General features: G+C 40.4%; 1 protein-coding gene across 5 annotated transcripts in view; it reads right to left on the bottom strand.

Moving 5' to 3' along the window:
• Positions 1–20,673, bottom strand: part of CACNA1G (calcium voltage-gated channel subunit alpha1 G) — a 393,060-nt gene that overhangs the window by 74,322 nt on the left and 298,065 nt on the right. For all 5 annotated transcript variants that reach the window (XM_070740004.1, XM_070740005.1, XM_070740007.1 and 2 more), the window contains exons 19-20: positions 16,610–16,678; positions 13,756–13,940 (exon numbers count right to left, since the gene is read on the bottom strand). In XM_070740004.1, the coding sequence (XP_070596105.1) occupies positions 13,756–13,940; positions 16,610–16,678 (254 nt within the window). The remainder of the gene's footprint in view (positions 1–13,755; positions 13,941–16,609; positions 16,679–20,673) is intronic.

Raw genomic sequence — 20,673 nt, 5'->3', positions numbered from 1 at the left:
GGGTTGCATTATAGTGTGGGCACACACAGGCGCTTTCAGCACCCAAGGAAAAAAAGGTTAGCCATCACTGGCTTAGACAATGATATGGTAAGAGAAATCTGAATCCAAAGAAAGTGAAGTGCTGGAAAAAGATACTGAGAAGGAACTCTCCCTAGTTCTCTGGGAAACAAAGGTAGGGGAGGTGGGGGAAATACTTTCAGACTTGCAAGATTTTGTTAATACAATCTATTACTCATAGTTTGGGTTTCACATCTGGTTGTCCCAAAGGATCCACTTCTTGGATGAGAAGAGAAACGTCTTCAAAGAAAAACCAGAAAGTCCAATTGCCTCTTGAAAAAGCACCTTAGGGACAATCATGACCTGGATGATTGAGAAACTCCACAGATGTTTCGGATCTGAACGACCTTGAGATGCTGACCGTCTATACTTCAGCTCAGTTTCTTATAACATGGGCCGTCACATCTCTTCTCTTATAATGAGTAAAACTGAATAAACAAATGAAACCTTCCCAAACATAGTTGTACTAGCTCTCTCACTGCCAAATTAAACAGTAATCTGTTTGTCAACATGGACAATACACAATTTAGCTTTATATTCATATTACAGAATACAATTCAACAGTCAAGTCCCTTGCCTGTGTACAAAGGTTTATTTCTGGAATTAATGATTATAATCTAACCACTACCATCAGTGATACTATTTCCTATTTGGGATTTCTGAGCATTGCTGCCCATTAAGAGAAATCTCTTTCCATAGCTTATTTTGCTTCTTTCCCAAAGCTCTAAAAATGTGTATTTTTTTTCAATATTTCATTTCTCATTAAAAGCTGAAATTAATATAGTACTGTTTGTCATCCTTTTCTCGTCATTATTTGCATTCCCAGGAAAACAGGCTTTGGCTGATCTCACTAGAAGGACTTCCTTAATTTAATTGACCTCAAATGCTTTAATTCTCGCATAGTTGTGGTGTGACATTATTTCTAAATACATAGCAGCATGAATCAAATCAGATTTATATTTTCAGTGCCATTTGTTAATTCTGATTTTATTTTGGCTGATCCATTACCTGCTGTATTAGACTTTAATGTTGGCTAAATGTCCTTCGGAATTACTATTTCAAGATTTCTGAGTCAAACAGATTTGTAGGAACATATTTGGATGACAGATCCAGTCATTTTTCCCAAGCAAAATTACAAATACGTATAATTATTAAATATGCAACATGATATTTTGTCCTTCCTTCTTTACGCACCAGTATACCCAACTGCATATTTTAACAGTGATCCTACAAATCACTATTGTGAGTGTGCTTCCATATGTGCAGTAATGAATTCCGTGTCCCTAAAGTAACTCTGGGTGGGTCAGACATACTTAGCTTCAGAATAGATCAAACATACTTAGCTTCAGAAAGGTCACTCAGCTCCTGTGAGTACAAGAGTGTTGTATGAAGCTACCTGGATACTTAATCACATCATCGGCCCATCTTACTCAATTCCTGGGAAATTTCAACATACAGTTTTAGCGTGACTTGAATAAATTGAAACAAGCTTCAGGCTTGAATGCTCTCCTCTTCTCCTTCCATAGAAATGTGAAGAAAAGTTTGGAACATTTCACTTCCTTTCTATTATTTGAAGTTTGTTCTATTACTTGAGCCAACAGATGGTTACTAAGTATAGTTGATGGACATGAAAAATCTGTGTTTAATGTAAATGAGAGAAAACATAAAGTCCACATTCCAGACTGATAACTTAGAATGTAAATATGGTATGGTTGCTACATCACTTCCTCTCAAAGTACTTATTTATTTACATCACTATTATCTTCATAACTAATTCAAAGTGTTGAACACATCCATCACTCCTTAGTGATAGTGACTCACCTCCCTGAACCAGCCTTCTACTACCTGTCATATTCCTATGTTAGGACTATAACTCTCAAGCATTTGGTATTATGAGAAATGAATTGCACATTGCTCCATCCTCAAGCACTTTTGCTACTTCATGTTTGATTCTTTGTTGAGGATTGGGACTGGCACTGTTCTTGTAGCATCCTTTCTTCAACATTCCCCTTTGGCCAGTTGTAGTTAACTACAAAGCTGCAGGATGATGCAGGTTGACATAGTTGTCTCCACCCCCACCCCATCCCTCTAGGTTAAAGTATTTAAAAAAGACTTGCCATCCTTAATTCAACTCAAAGACTTTCTCCCTTCATCCTGAATTTCCTTCCCGTAAACTCCCTCCCCATCTGAATAGGGGCTCGTTTCTCTTTGTCTTGAGTGTTAAGTGTTCCAGTGGCTGCAGTTGTATTTTCTCAGGGAAAGCTCCCTCATCCTTACCAGCCTTCCTTTATTAGGGCAAATCTTGGTGGGACACGAGGGGCAGTTCGCCCGTTTTAACAGATATAATAAATGTATAATGCAGCCTTTCCTGGTCTGGTGATTTCCAGATGGGCTGGAATGTCAACTGTTTATCAAACAGGAACTGCTTTGGCTGGTAAAAAAAAATTGCCTCTGAGTAGTTCTGATTAAATTAACCCTGTTAAGCTCAGCCTCATGAAACAATTAAAAGCTGAAGAGCTTTTAAAAGCTGTCACTAAGTGATAGAAATAAACCAATATTACCAGTCTTTAAGTAAAAAAAACCCAGCATAGTCCCCAGCTATAATACCATAATAGAAATATAGCACTTTCTCATAGCCTTCCAAGGTACGCCCATGTCTCTCCAGCATTCCATTGGCTGCCAATTGGTTTCCAAACACAATTCAAAGTGTTGGTTATGACCTATAAAGCCCTATATGGCATTGGACCAGATTACCTACGGGGCTGCTTTCTGCGTCTGGTTAGGTCCCACATAGTCGGCCTTCTCCTGGTCCCATCAACTAGATAATGTCACTTGGTGGGGCCTAGAGGGAAAGCCTTCTCTGTCGGGGCCCTGGCCCTCTGGAATCAGTTCCCCCCAGAGATTCATACTGCTCCAACCCTCCTTGCCTTTTGTAAGAGTTTGAAAACTAATTTATGCCGCCAGGCTTAAATTGCCATCATTAGATCCCAGCCAGAGGTGGGCTGCTAAGGTGGAATGGTAATGTGTGCTCGCCCCCATGGCTCTGAGTGCTAGTGGAGTCCAGCACAATTATGCTACTGCACCTGGGTGTTGTTACCTGCACAGTTGCAGTAGCATAATTGCGTTGGACTCCGCTAGCACTCAGAGCCATGTGGGTGAGCACACATCACCGTTCCACCTTAGCAGCCCACCTCTGGTGGTAGCTGTCATGTCACCTGCCTTAGACAGGAAGCCTTGAGTAAAAGTCGCAACCACATGACCCTGGCCACTATTAATGATGCTTGCACAACTTCTATGAAAACGAGGCTTCTGATGGTGTGGTTAAAGCTGGCTTGCATCAAAAGGCCAAGACTTCACACAGATGGCATACCATGTGGAGCAATGCCCATCTGGTTTGCATCCTCTGTGGCTACCACATCACAGGACGCATGTATGAAGTGGCGCCCTTTGGGCTAAAAAAAGACAAGTTTTTGTTTAAGCTGTCTCCTACCAAAGGAAGGGAGGGGGGAAGTCATGGGCTGGAGAAACAGTTTTGGAAATAAGCAGGCAGGTTTGGATGAAAGCTTTGCATGAGCTATATAGGCTTTCCGGTGGTCTTCAGCATGAATTCTTTGTCCCTTTCTCATGACCTCTGTTCCCTATCTCCTGCACCCGTCCTCCAGAAACCTGACCTTTTATGGTTTCTGGGGGAAGTTGGAGAAAGAGGGAGGATAATGGATTTCTTGAAGCAAACTGTATCATGAAAAATAATCATCTGCAAATGGTTACCAAAAGCATCAGGCAACTTGCATTGTTTATACTGAACACGTTTAGATTTCTTTCGTGCAAAGTATGTACAGTCTGGCCTTAAAACCTCTATACCAGTGATGGCGAACCCATCGTACGCGTGCCACAGCTGGCATGCGGAGCCATATCTGAGGGCACGCCAGGTGTTTCCCTATGTCAGCTCCAGCACACATGCACATGCTGGCCAGCTGATTCTTGGCATTCTTTTCCACTGTTTTCGTTTCCAGAGGCTTTAGTGAGGCTTGTGAGCCTGCACAGTGGGGGACAGAACAGGGGATTGTGTGCATGTGGGAGGCAGCATGGGCGTTGTATGCATGTGCAGGGGGTGGGAGGCATTGCATTATGGGTGTGGACATGCAGGCACATGCTATCATGCATGCACGCACCCTTTAGGCACTCGAGCCAAAAAAGGTTGGCCATCACTGCTCTATACCATTTCACTGGCTTCAATGACAATGGCAGTTCTTATGTCTACAGGAAATGCCCGGCCGACGGCTTAAAACCGCCGGCCGAAATTACCTGCGGGGCTGGGGAAACGCTGCTGGCAGCTCTTTTGAGCTCCGGACTTCCGGGTTCCTCTGGAACCCGGAGGTTCGGCTTTTGGCAGCGCGCCAAGGTAGCGCGCTGCCTGCTGGTTGGGGGAGGTACCGAGCCACCCTATTTAAGGGCGATTCAGGCAGGACCTCCCCCTTGCCCTCGGCTTTCCTGAAAGCGAACACTTGCCCACCCTCCGCTATCAACAGTGTGTTCTGAGGAGGTCGCCTCGGGGCTGAATAGGAATTTTTTGCGGCCTCCCCTTTAGAGGCGGCCGTTTTTTCGCCTATTCCACACTGACGGCACGGACTGGATTGGTTAGGGGGTGCGGCGCACTTAGATATCAGTATAGGCCTCCCTCTGGTCATTGGAGTTTGGCAGGTTAGGGGCGGAAATGGGCATTTAGAAGCAACTGTGCATGCTCCTTTGGGCATCCTTCAAAGGGTGATGGACCGCCTCTCTCCAGGAACTAGAGGTTGGAGCAACGTCGGGGATTGGAGAGAGAATGTCCATGGGAATCACCGGATCCAATTTCCCATGGGGATTGGAGGGTGAACTCCTCCCACATGACAAAGGGGCGTGGCTTGGATCCAGGTGAAGGTGGCTACCTTCACCTGGTTCAGCAAGGAGTTTTTGCCCAATGTTGCCAAGGAATTTTCTGGTAGGAATTTCCGCCCCGTTAGTTTTGGCCTCTGCAGGTCCTTAGTTCATTCTGAATTTAAATATTTAAATTGACGTATTTAAATTTATTTAAATTTATGTTAATTCAATAAATGACCCGTATTTAATCCACAACATGTCTCAGCGTCGTTACTGCGCCTCCGGGGGTAAATAAAAACCTAAGGACTTTTTCCAGAAAACAACTCATTCCGAATCATTAAAAGATGGCAACATGATTTTATTTGTGGCCTGCAGGCATCATTAATCGATGCAGCTTTCTCAGATGCAGAGCACTGCTGGATTATATTTGTGTAGGACGATCAACAATGAAGAAATCACATTTTCATCATCTTAATGGTAATTTGGACAAGCAAATATCTTATCCTTGGGAGCCATTTCCATTGCCAGAAAGAGAGAGGAGAGGAGTGCGGTAAGAATATGAAAGAAAAGAGCTACAAAATTATCCTCGTGTTATGAAAGCTGAATAATTCATACATATTGGAAGCCAAAGTCAGGTCACTCAACTTACCAAAATTATTCTACATAGATTTGTCTTGCAGATGATCTCAGACACTGCGGTTTGGATGCTTTAGGTAGAAATACTTTGATTGTGATCAATTCATGCATACAAGGGGCCTACAGATACTACTATATATCAAGGAGTTTTTGATAAATAGCTGTTATCCTTCCTGCACCTTCTTTTTAAAGGACCTTTGAGATTGGTGTCATATACCACAAGCCTTAATAACTAAACCCCTCATCAACTCATATGTCTCCAGAATAAAGTATGTCAGTTTCATAAGGGCAGTCAAGATAAATGATTTATTGTCAAAAACATTTTCTCTAGTTAAGAGGAAAAGTAGAAATGGGAGTACTGTTCCTATATTTCACACAACCTCGTTCTGTTCAACCATAAAGCTTTTATCAATTAAAGAAGGAATAATATCAGGGATGAAAACTTTGGCTGAACACCCATTTCATCTTTATGGAACTTATATTTAAATATTCAATTTTCCCCCTCCTTTGTCTCCTTTTCTGTTATTGTAAATCTCTAGAAAAAGGGATTCATTTGGATAACATGGCATAAAGATTAGTTAAAACAAATTAAGAATATGCCATTTTATCAGTAGTGGTTCAAAACCCTACTGGTTTGTATGTGTGCTTGTGTGTGGCACAAATTCTGGATGGGTGGGTGGAGCCTCCTGCCACCACCGCTACTGGTTCTAAGTACCTGGCTGAACTAGGAGCAACCCACCACTTAATTTTATACTTTGGGATTGAAGAGGCAGAACTGGAAGACTGGAGCAAAGCCTGTACAGTGGTACCTCTACCTAAGAACGCCTTTACTTACAAACTTTTCTAGATAAGAACTGGGTGTTCAAGATTTTTTTGCCTCTTCTTAAGAACCATTTTCCACTTACAAACCCGAGCCTCCGAAACTGTAACTGGAAAAGGCAGGAAGAAGCCTCCCTGGGGCCTCTCTAGGAATCTCCTGGGAGGAAACAGGGCCTCTACCCTCCCTGTGGTTTCCCCGATCGCACACATTATTTGCTTTTACATTGATTCCTATGGGAAACATTGCTTCTTCTTACAAATTTTTCTACTTAAGAACCTGGTCACGGAATGAATTAAGTTTGTAAGTGGAGGCACCACTGCACTTTGTATCTTATTGTACCTACACTGATTTAGGCAGGAAAAGATCCATGGCGTTCATCTGGAACAATAGGAGAGTCAGTTTGGTCTAGTTTAGAAATCAAGAGACTGTGAGTTCTAGTTCTGCCTTAGGCATGAAAGCCAGCTGGGTTACTGGGCCAGTCACTGTCTCAGCCAACAACTTCAAGCTTGGATGAGCAACAAGAGAGTCGGTCAATTCCTTTGCAACAAATGGATCAACATTCAATTGATGTGGGAGGGGGAAAACCCAAACCCTGCACTTCTAGGAAAAGGCATGAAAGAAAATAAAATCTTCTGGGACAATGAAAGACAACTAATGACTAAGAAAACCAGACAATCTTGTAGAATAGCAACTATAATGGTTTGTGGAAATGATCTTAGGAAGCACAGGGAAGAGACATTGTCAGGGAAACAGCTGGATAAGAGGCAACTGAGCCAATACAAGAAGCATAAACATGACCCTTCTTAGTTTCTTGGACAGTAAAGATGATGTCAGGAGAGTTGTATTTTTGCAATAATGGCGAATATCTGTAGCTCGGGTGTAGGATAAGGGTGAAGCTTGGTTTCCAAACATTTAGTTACTGGGTTAGTTTAGGGGATGTAAGTGCTTCAGGTGTGGGTGTATCAAGGCAGGGTCTTGTGATGGGTCAACTGTGAATTATCAGTGAATCTTGTGATTGCTCTTGTGATAAGGAGGTTACATCAGGTTAGGATCATTGGGAGGTGAACTGCTGGTGTTTTGTGTGGCTTGGTTGAGGGGCGGTGCTACCTCTAGTTGGCTGTGTGGTTGATTTGGATTCTGAGGCTGATTGTAGGTTCATGTGTCTGTTGAGGGAATTGCTTGTGAAGTGCCAGGAACTCATGAGAATTGTATTTTCTGTTAATGTGACCCTATATAATGAAACAGGATTAGTCCATTTAGTCATGCTTCCTATATGGGGTACCTGGCAAGACTGACAGCAACAGAGAGGGCATTTCTTGACAGGGGTGGCTATGTGTGTGAAGGTAGCTCTCGTAGCATTGTAACTGCTGCTAAAAGAATGGTTTTGCAGGAAATATTACCACACAGAAAGCCTATAGAACACAAGATGCTCTGGTCACTAATAGTTAATGCCCCCACTAGGCTTGCTGCTCTGGAATAAGTGCTCATTGAGAAAGAGAAAAAATAATTATCTCTCTCCCCTCTCCATCTTTCAGTTTGCAACCAATATTTTTTCTGAAAGAGCTGAACAACAATTTGCAATCATGAATTTGTCTGTGCTCATTTCAGTTACCTGTTTTCTTACTCTTATAGCAAGCTTGTTAAAGAAAGATTGTTTGCAAAGAAAAGGCTGTTTGCAAAGAAGAAATTATTTGCAAGGAGGGCAATCCACCGAAGGACTAATTTCTGTTGCAAAGGTTGGACATTGCAATAGCAGAGACAAATGGTTAATAGACAGTAGGGCAAGTCAAACTATTGTTAATAATTCTAAATTACTTTATAGGTTGGTTCCAGCTGCTCAAGATGCAGTAGCCTTGGCAAAAGGCCAGAAGGCTAAGGTCATTGGAAGAGACAATGTGCAAATTTCATAGCTGGAAACAAGTTTAATGATGTATTATATGTACCTGAAATGGAGCATAATTTGTTAAGTGTGTCTAGTTTAGAAAAGCAAAGATTTGAGGCTACATTTATAAATGGGAGGTGTCTCAGAAAGAAAAAATGGAATGTATGTGCACAGGCAATAAAAGAGAATAATGTTTTAGGGATAAAAGTTTCAGTGTGCACAAGCATTTAGAAATGTAGCAACAGCATGATTCGTGGGTTCACTTCTTGCAAGAAGGCTTGGTCATGCCAGCTTCAGAGTTTTGCAAACAATGGAACAGCTTGTACAAGGGTTAAATTTAAAGGGATGTAAGGCACACTTGGACTATGCAGTATGTAAAACATCAAAGTCCAAAGCATTGCCAGTAAGTAAGCAGACAACAAAAGCTCAAGAGCTGGTACATGCAGATTTGGTTGGCCCAATGCAAGCCAGTTTGGGAGGAGCAGAGTATGTGCTGGTCATAGTAGATGACTACAGCAGGTTTGGGTTCTGCTATTTACTAAAGAGTAAAAAAGAGGTGCTACAGAATTTTAAGCAATGAACAAGCTTTCTAGAAAGAATGTATAAACAACTGGTATGTCAGCTGCAAACTAACAGAGTTACAGAATTTTGGTATTGTATATATATAAAGAAGTTAATGAATCCAGCTGAATCAGTCATCTATGTGTGCTTCCGGAAATTGATTTTTCTGCAACAAACAGATAAAGCTTTGAACCTTACTGCTACTTAAATTGCTGAGTCTTTCTTAAAAAATATGTACAGAAAAAAAGGAAAATATGACAGAGGGGGATAGAAAAAAGTTCCATAAAACCATACCTCTTATAAAATCAGAAGTTTATTTAACAATAAACTTGCATAAATTAATATACGCAATTCAAGTACAGTAGTTAAAATAATCCCCCATTAGGACTCTTGCTGATAAAAGTCATATTTATATATAGAAAGAGAGGCATGTTTTTCAGGCCATTTGTGTAATTGATGGCAAATGGAGATTCTCTTTTAAACCTTTCTCTCTTATGTTGTTCATAATAATAATTGCATTGCATATTTTATCATTTTAATGTAGATTGCTGTTACACTCTTTCTGATGGCAGCTGCTTTAAACCCCTCTGCAAGAAAATTATTTTAAAAAATGTAATACAAGTATTTGCAATAATACATTAACACTCTTCTACAACGATCATGTACAGTGGTACCTCTACTTAAGAATTTAATTCGTTCCGTGACCAGGTTCTTAAGTAGAAACATTCTTAAGTAGAAGCAATTTTTCCCATAGGAATCAATGTAAAAGCAAATAATGCGTGCAAACCAATTAGGAAAGAAATAAAAGCTTGGAATTTGGGTGGGAGGAGGAGGAGGAAGAAGAGGAGGAGGAGGAGAGTCGCTGCCGAAGGAAGAAGGTGAGGTGAGGTGAATAAAAAAAATCAAAAAACTTTAAGACTTAAAAAAAAAGAGGGACTCTGAGGTTGCGAAGAGGAGCATGCGCCTCCAATACACCCGGCGCGAGGCTGCCTCCCATACACTGCCTCCCATACACTGCCTCCCATACACTGGCTGCTGCTCCTGCTGCCTGCTGCTTCTTCCTTCTCATGCTGGAGGGCTCCCCTCTCCTCTTGCTCACTCACTTTGTAGCTGGCGCCTTTCCTTTGCTGTGGTGACTCCTTGGCTGCCCAGAGTGAAGGAAGTGTTTCTTTCCTCTGGGCGCTGGCAGAGGTTTATTCCCTGTCCAAGCGTCCAGAGAAAAGAAAATGCTTCATTCACTCTGGACTGCCAAAGCCACCTTAAGCGCCACTGAAAGGCTCCTCTGGCAGCCCAGAAAAGCCCGAGATGGCCTGGATTAAAGGGGGAATGGCAGGACACTGGCGGGGCCTTCATGCTACTCTCAAATTTCTTGGGAAATTTTTCCAGGCTCGGGTTCTTAAGTAGAAAATGGTTCTTAAGAAAGGCAAAAAAATCTTGAACACCCGGTTCTTATCTAGAAAAGTTCTTAAGTAGAGATGTTCTTAATTAGAGGTACTACTGTATACTGTATTTAGTACTTGCCTTCTTTAGACTTCTATGTCACTAATTTCCCACAGGTTCTGAGCAGTTTATGGAATACCAACAAAAGGAGTTAAAATGGTCCCACGTATTAAAGATCAACCATGAAAGGCCCACCCATGGAATAAGATAATCTCTGCATCTCTCAATGCCTTCCTAAAATTTCAAATATTTATAGCCCTTTGGAAGTCCAGTAAAAGTCGAGGAAGATTAGTTATCTGGGGATAAGATGTTCTGTAGCAGACACTTTGTTCCAATCAAAATTTCTCTTGAATGAAACTTTTTCCTGGTCTAGGCTTAATTTTTATAACTCCACGTGGAACTCAAAGGATGACTAGATCTAGGTGAATTAAATTTATACATGGATTACCATGCTGAACGTATCAAAAACACGACCCGCAACCCAACCCACAACATCCAACCCCCCCAACAACAAATCAACATCCCACACACCACCAACCAAGACAATGCAATACTAATCTCAAATGCAAACTCATCAATGCAAGAAGCGTAATTAACAAGATGTCTGACTTCCTCCTCTTACTAAACACTGACACCTTCAACATTATTTTTGTCTCCAAAACATGGCTAAATGCCTCCCTCCCTGACTCCATCACCACAGCAAGAAACTACCTTGTATTCTGGTCTGAACTTGAAACCCGCAGAGGAAGGGGAATAGCTATATTCTACAAAAAGACACTAAACCTAAAAAATATACAAGTTACACATGATCTCACCTTTCCCGAAACCATCGTCTGATAAGGGCATAAGAAGAGCCAAGCTGAATCAGACCAAAGCCCATAGAGTCTAGCATTCTGTGTCACACAGTGGCCCACCAATTGTCCATGGGGATCTTGAGCAGACAGAGAAGGCAAGACCCTCCCTTTCCCATGACCCCCAACAAGTGGTCCTCAAGGGAATCCTGCCTGCCTCATCCAACATAGAGGCAGCACTTGGACATCCATTTCAATAACCTGCAATATGCTTGGCATCCATGAATCTGTCTAACCCTGCCTTGAAGCTATCAAGGCTGACAGCTGTCACGACCTCTTCTGGAAGTGAATTCCATAAATCAACGACCCTCTGGGTGAAGAAATATTTCCATTGATTTGTACTCACTTTCTTACCTATGAGCTTTAGGGAGTGCCCACTTCTCTTAGTGTTGTGTGATAGAGAAAAGAATTTTTCTCTATCCACCTTTTCTATCCCATGCATGATTTTATACATTTCAATCAAGTCACCCTTTAAACGCCGTCTTCAAGGCTGAAGAGACCAAGGCGTTGCAACCTGGTATCATAAGGGAGGTGCTCCATTTCCTTTATCATTCTTGTTGCCCTTTTTTGCACCTTTTCCAGTTCCATTATATTCTTCTTGAGGTGTGGTGTCCAGAACTGTACAGAGTACTCCAAGTGTGGTCTCACCATCGATTTGTACAGAGGCAATACAACGCTTGCTGACCTATTTTCGATTCCCTTCCTAATCATGCCAAGCATGGAATTTGCTTTTTTTTTTTTACTGCTGTTGCATACTGGGTTGACATCTTCATTGAACTGTCCACCAAAACTCCAAGATCCCTTTCTTGGGTTGTCTCAGAAAGTTTTGTCCCCATCAGTTGGTAGGTATAATTGGGGTTCTTTGCCCCGATGTGCATAACTTTGCCCTTGATTAGGTTAAAATGCATTTGCCACTTTGTTGCCCACTCACTCAATTTCGAGAGATCCTTCTGGAGCTCCCGACAATCAGTTTCACTTTTCACTACCCGGAACAATTTAGTGTCATCAGCAAACTTAGCTACCTCACTATTTACTTCTATATCCAGATCATTAATGAATAAAAAGTAAAGGTCCCCAAACTGAACCTTGGGGTACACCACTTCTTACTTCTTTCCATCCAGAGAATTGTCCATTTATTGCCACCCTTTGCTTCCTACAATTTAGCCAGTTACCAATCCAGGATACCTGTCCTCTAATTCCGTGGCTGAAGAGCTTTTTTAGGAGCCTTTGGTGAGGGACTTTGTCAAAAGCCTTTTGAAAGTCAAGATAAACAATATCAAATGGGTCCCCTTTATCTCTGTGTTTATTTACACCCTCAAAGAATTCTAACAAATTAGTAAGACATGATCTGCCTTTGCAGAAACCATGTTGATTTTCTTATAGCAATGCCTGTTTTTCTATGTGCCCAGTAATTTTATCTTTAATAATGGTTTCCATCACTTTACCTGGAACTGAGATTAAACTGACTGGACTACAGTTTCCTGGATCACCTCTGGATTTTTTCTTTGAAGATGTTTCATTTTTCATCTAAGAAGATTCTTCAGCTCTCTTCTTGAATGAGAAGCAAAACATCTTCAAAGAAAAACCAGAAAATCCAGTTGTCTCTTGAAAAAGCACCTTTGGGACAACTGTGACCTGGATGATGACTGAGAATCTCCATAGATACTTCAGAAGTTGTGGGTGCTTCAACAGTGGAGGCTTTTAAGAAGAAAACCACTTTTCTGGAATGGTATAGGACAGTGATGGTGAACCTTTTCTTCCTGGGGTCCAAAAAGAGTGTGGGCCCGCCCCGCACTATTGTGCATGCGCGAGTGCCCACTCCCATAATTCATTGCCTGGGGAAAGCGAAAACAGCTTCTCTCACCTCCCAGAAGCCCCCTGGAAGCCAGAAATGGCCTATTTCCCAACTTCTGCTGGGCCAAATAGGCTCATGTTTTGCCCTCTCCAGGTTCCAAAGTCTTCCCTGGAGTAGGGGGAGGATAAAAATGCCCTTTCCCCATCCCCACCGAGGTTCTCTGGAAGCCAAAAGCACCCTCCCAGAGCTTCTGTGTGTGCCAAAAACCAGATGGCCAGTACACACATGCACATTGGAGTTGAGCTAGGGCAACGGCTCACGTGCCAGCAGATATGTCTCCGCATGCCACCTGTGGCACTCATGCCATAGGTTCGCCATCACTGGTATAGGATCTCCTCCTTGAGACGGTATAGGATCTCCTGCTAGAAGACCAGCAAGGTCCCTTCCAACTTTGTTATGTTGTTAAAATATGTATGGCTCCCATTTTTCTTACATACCGTATCTTCTGGAAGCTTTGTTAACTCATAAAACCAGATCGCTTTTGGCAACATAGCATGAGAACCGCCAACATTTCAGTTGTGCAATTTTCAGATTGCAGGGGATTCAAAACCTAGGCACTCTAAGCTCACCCATTTTTCTCTCTCTCAGTCCAGCAGATGTTTTGGTTGAATTGGGCTTAAAGGGGCCATAGACACACGATGTGAGGATATGGACGACATTAGGATAACATATATTGGGGATTAACAATGACTGAATAGCCCTTCAGGCATGTTATTTGTTGGGTGGGGGAAACATGGTTTAAAATGTCCAAATTTATGCCACTTCTGTATCACTCAGCAGATTTTTTTCTTACCTTAATGGCCTGAGAGTCCGCAAAAGCCTTAAAACTCGTAGCATTCCAAGGATTTTCGTTCCACTATCAGAAACCATTGAAACCAGGACGTCAGCCATAGAGATGAGGACCAATACCCCATCCAGCACATTCCAACTGCTTTGCAAGTAGGCCTTCTCTCCGAAGCACAAGCCCAGAGCCACCACCTGCCAAGATTGCAAATTGCAACAGAATATGACTAATTCAGTCACCACGCCATCGGTGTGTTTATAATACACAATTTCCACATACGTGACTGCAAATGCATTGACTTCCCAGTTATAGAAACATAACTAAGCAGGTTCTACAAAGTGTTATGGTGTAAGATTCATAAAAATAACTCTGCAGAAACATTCCAGATTGTCCCTTTAACACTGAGGTATTTTTAATGCAATTCAAAACCTAACTGCCATATCAACTGTAATGTGTGGCAATTTTGTAAAAGAATGGGAGCATATATGGTTATTTTTGTCAGTAACTACAGAGGGAAGCACTAAGGATGTAATGACCATATATTATCCTAGACATTAAACTTCAGAATACAGAGGTAATGAACATGCTCAAATCTTAAACATTAAATAATCGTTAGCTCATTTGGTTTTGTATATCCATGTATGTAATATGTGTGTGTATATGTTTGTGTGTGTGCAATATTTTTGCTGATACACGCACACACACACACACGTATATATACATACACTGCTCAAAACACAAAGGGAATGTTTAAACAACACTATATAACTCCAAGTAAATCAAATTTCTGTCAAATCAAACTGTCCACTTAGAAGCAACACTGATTGACAATCAATCAATTTCACATGCTGTTGTGAACATTCAACTTTGTACAGAACAAAGTATTCAATGAGAATATTTCATCCATTCAGATCTAGGAGATATTCTTTGAGACACTTTCATTCTTTGCTGAAATCTTTTTTGTTTTAAGAGTCTGCTGAAAGAAGGATGAAAGGTTTAAAAATATTTTTCTCTCAACGAATTAAACATGTATGAACAAAGCACTTTAGAAAATGTAACCCTCTGGTCTTATCAAGCTAAGTTTAAATGGGAAGTTTCTCTAAAAGAACATAGCACATAAAAACTAAGATCCTGAAAACAAGCCCTGAAATAAGCATAATCTTCATAAAATGCATGCACCGTACTAAAATGTTGCAGAGAATGTGAATTCAGTATTTACAAGTGTATGCTATGCATGGTGATAGACTATTATGAATGCCAGAGACTTTAATTTTTATATTTTGTTACTATCTAAATTTGAGTCTTCGGAGAGGGGCGGCATACAAATCTAATAAATTGAATTGAATTGAATTGCTTATTACAACTCCTTTCCCCAACACGTGTCCAATTTAGAATATTTATTTATTTATTAGATTTGTATGCCGCCTCTCTACATAGACTCCGTAGACTCCGTAGAATAACATTTTATGCTTTTTATTTTCAAGTGAAATGATTCTAATCCATTAAAAATTAGTGGGTTTTTAAAGCTTTAAACGCTTGCATTTGCTGCATAAATTCAACCACGACAAGCTGCTTTGTGATTAAAAGCCTTTGTGATTACAAAGCTATTATAAGAGGACATAGAGGGAGAAGAAAGAAGAAAACAAATCAAGGAAATATATGGCAACCAGTTTAATAAATTAGCTACTCTAGCATCCTACTTTGGTCAATAGTTCTCCCTCTTTCCTCTGCATCAGAAATGAATATTCTGCTCCCCACAAGATGGTACCAAAATCATTAAAAAAATCTTTCTAGAAATGAAATACCACTGGTGGAAAAAAAAACATTGAAATCTGCCATCTCAAGAAAACATCATTGATATTACAATCTTAATCCAAAATTTCTGTCTATAAAGAATCACCCAATTTCTGAACTTTGAGTCTGGCTTTTTGGGTTCATTGTTTGAATTTAATTGAACAGCTATAGCTGAATGCATCTCCAAGTCCCTCTATAAGTAAAGCTCAAATATAGCTGCAATGAGAGATGGGATACATGAGGCAGAGATTTCCATTCCATCTCTTCTCCTTTCCTTTCCTGCCACAAATAATATAATTCAAATTCTCTGGGCAAGTACCATAATTTTGTTATATAAATCTACCATAACATCATGTACCTGGCTGGTATCAATGCAGGTGTGGATGTAAAAAATGATGATACTACTACGATGAGGCACTTTATAAAAGAATCTATATTTGATATTCTTTCCATAATGTCCAACACCTTTAACAGCAGTTTAATTTTAGGTATGTGCTTAAGTTGTGGAAAGAATAAGGAATGTATATACTTTGGGTGAAAGAAAAAGCATTTTTTCATTGCAATCTCTTTGCAAGTTTATATATAAACTGTCCAGAATAACACATGTCTACACAAACATTAAAATCACAGAAGACATTAACCTTATTAAAGCAAACTGTAGTTTGCCAGTAAAAATACTCATATTTTTTTGCCTAATAATCAGAAGGCTGTGAGTTCGATTCTAGGTAGAGGCAGATATTTTTCTCTCTGGACACAATGAGAATATATCTGCTGAACAAATTCTATATCGGTGACAGGAAGGGCATTTGGCCAGTAAATACTCTGCTAGCTCCATTTGGTTGCCCAGACTCCACCCTGCAAGGGATTATGGAGTTGTTAAAAGAAGATGGTGGCCCATGGATGCTTATGAGTTTCAATCACACACAGAGCTTTACATGGAGCTGCTAAAATTCATGTCTATGCTGATATACAATGTGGGTAGATGGGATACATTCAGGGATGGTGAAGTTACTGTACATAATGTGATGATTGTCAATGATCAGAAGATGGAGTATGCTGAATTATTTACCTTTATGGTCATTTCAGCCAAGAACACTGCTGTGAAAATATAGTTTGAGAGAGTGAGGAAAATTCGTTCCTGTTGAGAGAGAGAGGGAGGAAGAGGGAGAGAGATGGGATTTAAAAGTCTTACTTATCAAGCTTTTCAAGAAACAATACCCAAATAACTTCAAGATCAGACTTTTCCTTTTTAAATCCTTTATCTCTCTTAGCACCCTGGACAGCTGCCAGATATTGGGCTGAGATAGAGATCTTTTATAATATTCTGTCCTGCTCCATAAATGACTTGTGATTTCATTCCTGTTGTTCCAAAAATTCAGCATACATAGAGGGACATATAAGAAAGGGAAAGGCATAAACACAATATCGTTCTTTCTTGATCTTACAGGGTGGGTGAAAACAACTCTTGAAAAGTATTCTATATATCTAGGCTTCACCCTCTTATATGTCTAGGCCAAAGCACTTACACTGTCATTGAGCTATGGATTCTTCCCCTGTGAAAATGAATGTCCAGGATTTTTGTCTACACATAATTCTGTGTCATCAATATAGGTAGTCCTCAATTTATGACCACAATTAGGACCACAATTTCTGATGCTAAGCGATGGAATTGCTAAGCGAGTTACATCTGATTTTGCAACCTTTTCCCCCAGAGTTAAGTATATCACAGCAATATTTTACATGAATCACAAGGTCATTAAGTGAATATGGCTTCTTTTATTGACTTTGCTTGTCAGTGAAGGAAGATAGAATAGAATAGAATAGAATAGAACAGAATAGAATTCTTTATTGGCCAAGTATGATTGGACACACAAGGAATTTGTCTTGGTGCATATGCTCTCAGTGTACATAAAAGAAAATATAAATTTGTCAAGAAACATGTGGTACAACACTTAATGATTGTCATAGGGGTCAAATAAGCAGTGAAGAAACAATCAATATTAATAAAAATCTTAGGATACAAGCAACGAGTTACAGTCTTGTAACTTGTAAATGGTGGCCATTTGACTCTATGACACTGCAGTTATTCCAAATACAAGCCAGTTGCAAAGCACTTGAATTTAGATCATGTAACTTTGGGGATTCTACAATAGTCATAAGTGTGAGGACCAGTCATAAGTCACTTTTTTCAGGACATAAGTTTGAATGGTTGTAAAACAAATGATTGTTAAGTCAAGGACTACCTGTACAATAGCTATTTTGATGTAGCTGTTGTGAGCCGTGCTGTCTCTTGTGCATACTGTGTGGGCCAAGAAGGATCATAATAACTTCCAGATTCACATTAATTAAGATGCACAAGTACCGCTCTTTCAGCTAAATTAAAATGTATTTTCTACCTTTATTTAAAAGCAGTGGGTGGTTCAGAAATAGAACTGTAGTGAGAATTCTTGCCAATATTGTTCCTTTCATCAGTAAATAAAAGAACAATAGTGCTACATTAGTTTACAAACTGCAAGGGAATTATACAACTGAAGCGAAAATATAAGCAGATGCAATGTGAGTTTCAAAACAATTACCATATAAATCCAGTTAGCCAGTTCTGAACAAGCAGTCAAATCCTTATTTATTCTAGTAGCCTACCTTAAGTGAACAAAACCTCCTTCTTTTTCTGTAACTGCCTGTCACCTTGAACTAAATTTTATATTTCTGTCTTAGTTGCCTCAGTATTAGTGGGAGATTATTCCACTCAAGATTTTAGTTTTTCAGGAGGAAGACAGCACCAAAAGCTATTTATGGCACCATAAACACTTGATTGTACAGGTGGTAAGCCTCCAGTTAGCATACCTTTTATATTATACAACATTCATTATACATGCAAGCTTTATTACAATTCATCTACCAAATTTATTTTCCTAATAAAATCTCTCTTATTATTATTCCCATTTTACTTAAATGAAGAGCCGAAAACACCCTGACAATTCCCAAAGATAAGGAATCTGGTGTCGTCATACTATTTTGATTGATAATACAGTAGAACCCCGACTTACGAGACTAATTGGTTCCGGAAGGAGGCTCGTAAGTTGGAACGCTCGTATGACGAAACATTGTTTCCCATAGGAAACAATGTAAAGTCAATTAATCCGTGCAACAACAAAAAAAAACGCTGCCGCCGAACGCGGAAGTTAGCGTTCGGCTTCAGGAGACAGCTGCGAAGCGGCGCGGGTGTCTTAAAACATTGCAGCCGGCCTGGGGGGCTCGGGGGCTTCCCCCCGAGCCCCCCAGGCCGGCTGCCACATTTTAAAACATGCGCGCCGCTTCGCAGCTGTCTCCTGAAGCCGAACGCTAACTTCCGTGTTCGGCTTCAGGAGACAGCTGCGAAGCGGCGTGCGTGTTTTAAAACGTCACAGCCGGCCTGGGGGGTTTGGGGGCTTCCCCCCGAGCCCCCCAGGCTGGCTGCGACATTTTAAAACACCTGCGCCGCTTCGCAGCTGTCTCCTGAAGCCGAACGCGGAAGTTAGCGTTCGGCTTCAGGAGACAGCTGCGAAGCGGCGCGCGTGTTTTAAAAGGTTGCAGCCGGCCTGGGGGGCTTGCCAGCACCCCCCGAGCCCCCCAGGCCGGCTGCAACCTTTTAAAACACACGGGATACGAGCGCCAAGGAGCTGTATCCCGAATGTGAGCTCGGGAGGCGAACAAAAATGTTGCTCCCCTCCCAGCTCTTATCTCGAGTAGCTCGTAAGTAGAGCTGCTCGTATGTCGAGGTTCCACTGTATTCACAAATTCCTGCTGGACCTATGGATACTATAGTCCATGATGTCTGGATGGCATCAGATTGACTATCTTTTTTTAAAAAAAATTAGCTGTTTTATAATCCTCTGGTCCACACTATTCTAGATAAATTGAACAGCTCTAACAACAAAAATAAACAAAAGTAGTTAAAACAATGCTTCCTAATATTGATGCTTAAAGAAATTATCCTTTAGATCAGTATTTCTGAATCTTGGTAACTTAAGATTTGTGGATTTCAACTCCCAGAATTCTCCAGCCACCTGATCCAGCCATTTCTCTGGAATTAGAAGAACCCCAAGATTCCTTCCAATGCTGTTATTCTGTTAGAACTGGCAAATTCACTTGCTAAGGTAGGAAGACATGTTTTTAAGAATGAATGAAACATCATTCTTTCTGCAAGGGAGTGTCTATAGTAGAACAGACAATGGTACGTGGCAACAGCAAAGGGTTCAAGATTCTGAATGCAAACTTCTGCATTCAAAAACAAGTCCCATTCATTGCAAGCAGACTGGCTCTTAAGCAAGCGAGCATAACTTTTTATTTTCATAATAATGTCTCTCTTGTTATTGTTTCAATTTTACTGAAATAAAAAGCCTGCATCTGCTTCTAGTTACTGACTGCAAGTAATTCCATTTTAATACACTGCTCCCAGTTGGAAGAAAACAGTTTGATGTATTGGTATCAAGAGCTACTTTTCCTCAAAGTAGAATGAGCATGAGCATGTGGCACAATTTTGCTCAGTCAATCAATTTATTTAAACTAAACTAAAATCACAATATGACTTTAAAATATCTAAGATTATAAACTTTGCTAATCATAGCCTTGAATAACTCGACATAATTTTAAATATTTATTTAAAATATGACCTACCGTATATACTCGAGTATAAGCCGACCCGAGTATAAGCTGAGGCACCAGTTTTGCCACAAAAAACTGGGAAAACTTATTGACCCGAGTATAAGCCGAGGTTAGAAAATGCAGTGGCTACTGGTAACTTATAACAATGGAAACCAATAAAATTACATTAATTGAAACATCAGAAGATCACATGTTTTAGAATATTTATTTTAAAGAAAACCAGTAAACTAGCTCTGTAAATTTAAAACAGGATTCCTTCTCATCATCTCATCATTAATTGGATTTACATTATTGTTCTGTTTTTATATATGCTGTGAGCCACCCTGAGTCCTTGGAGAGGGGCGGCATACAGATCCAGTTAATTAATTAATTAAATAATTAATTAATTAATTAATTAAATAAATCTGTATATCCAAACAGAGCTTCAGCATTAGCTGCTGTGAGGTTATCAGCATAGAAAACCAGATAGGTAGGTAGGTAGGTAGGTAG

The sequence above is a fragment of the Erythrolamprus reginae genome, chromosome 2 (assembly GCF_031021105.1).
Source record: "Erythrolamprus reginae isolate rEryReg1 chromosome 2, rEryReg1.hap1, whole genome shotgun sequence".
Lineage (NCBI taxonomy): Eukaryota > Metazoa > Chordata > Lepidosauria > Squamata > Dipsadidae > Erythrolamprus > Erythrolamprus reginae.
This window is presented reverse-complemented; position numbering and strand designations above follow the sequence as displayed.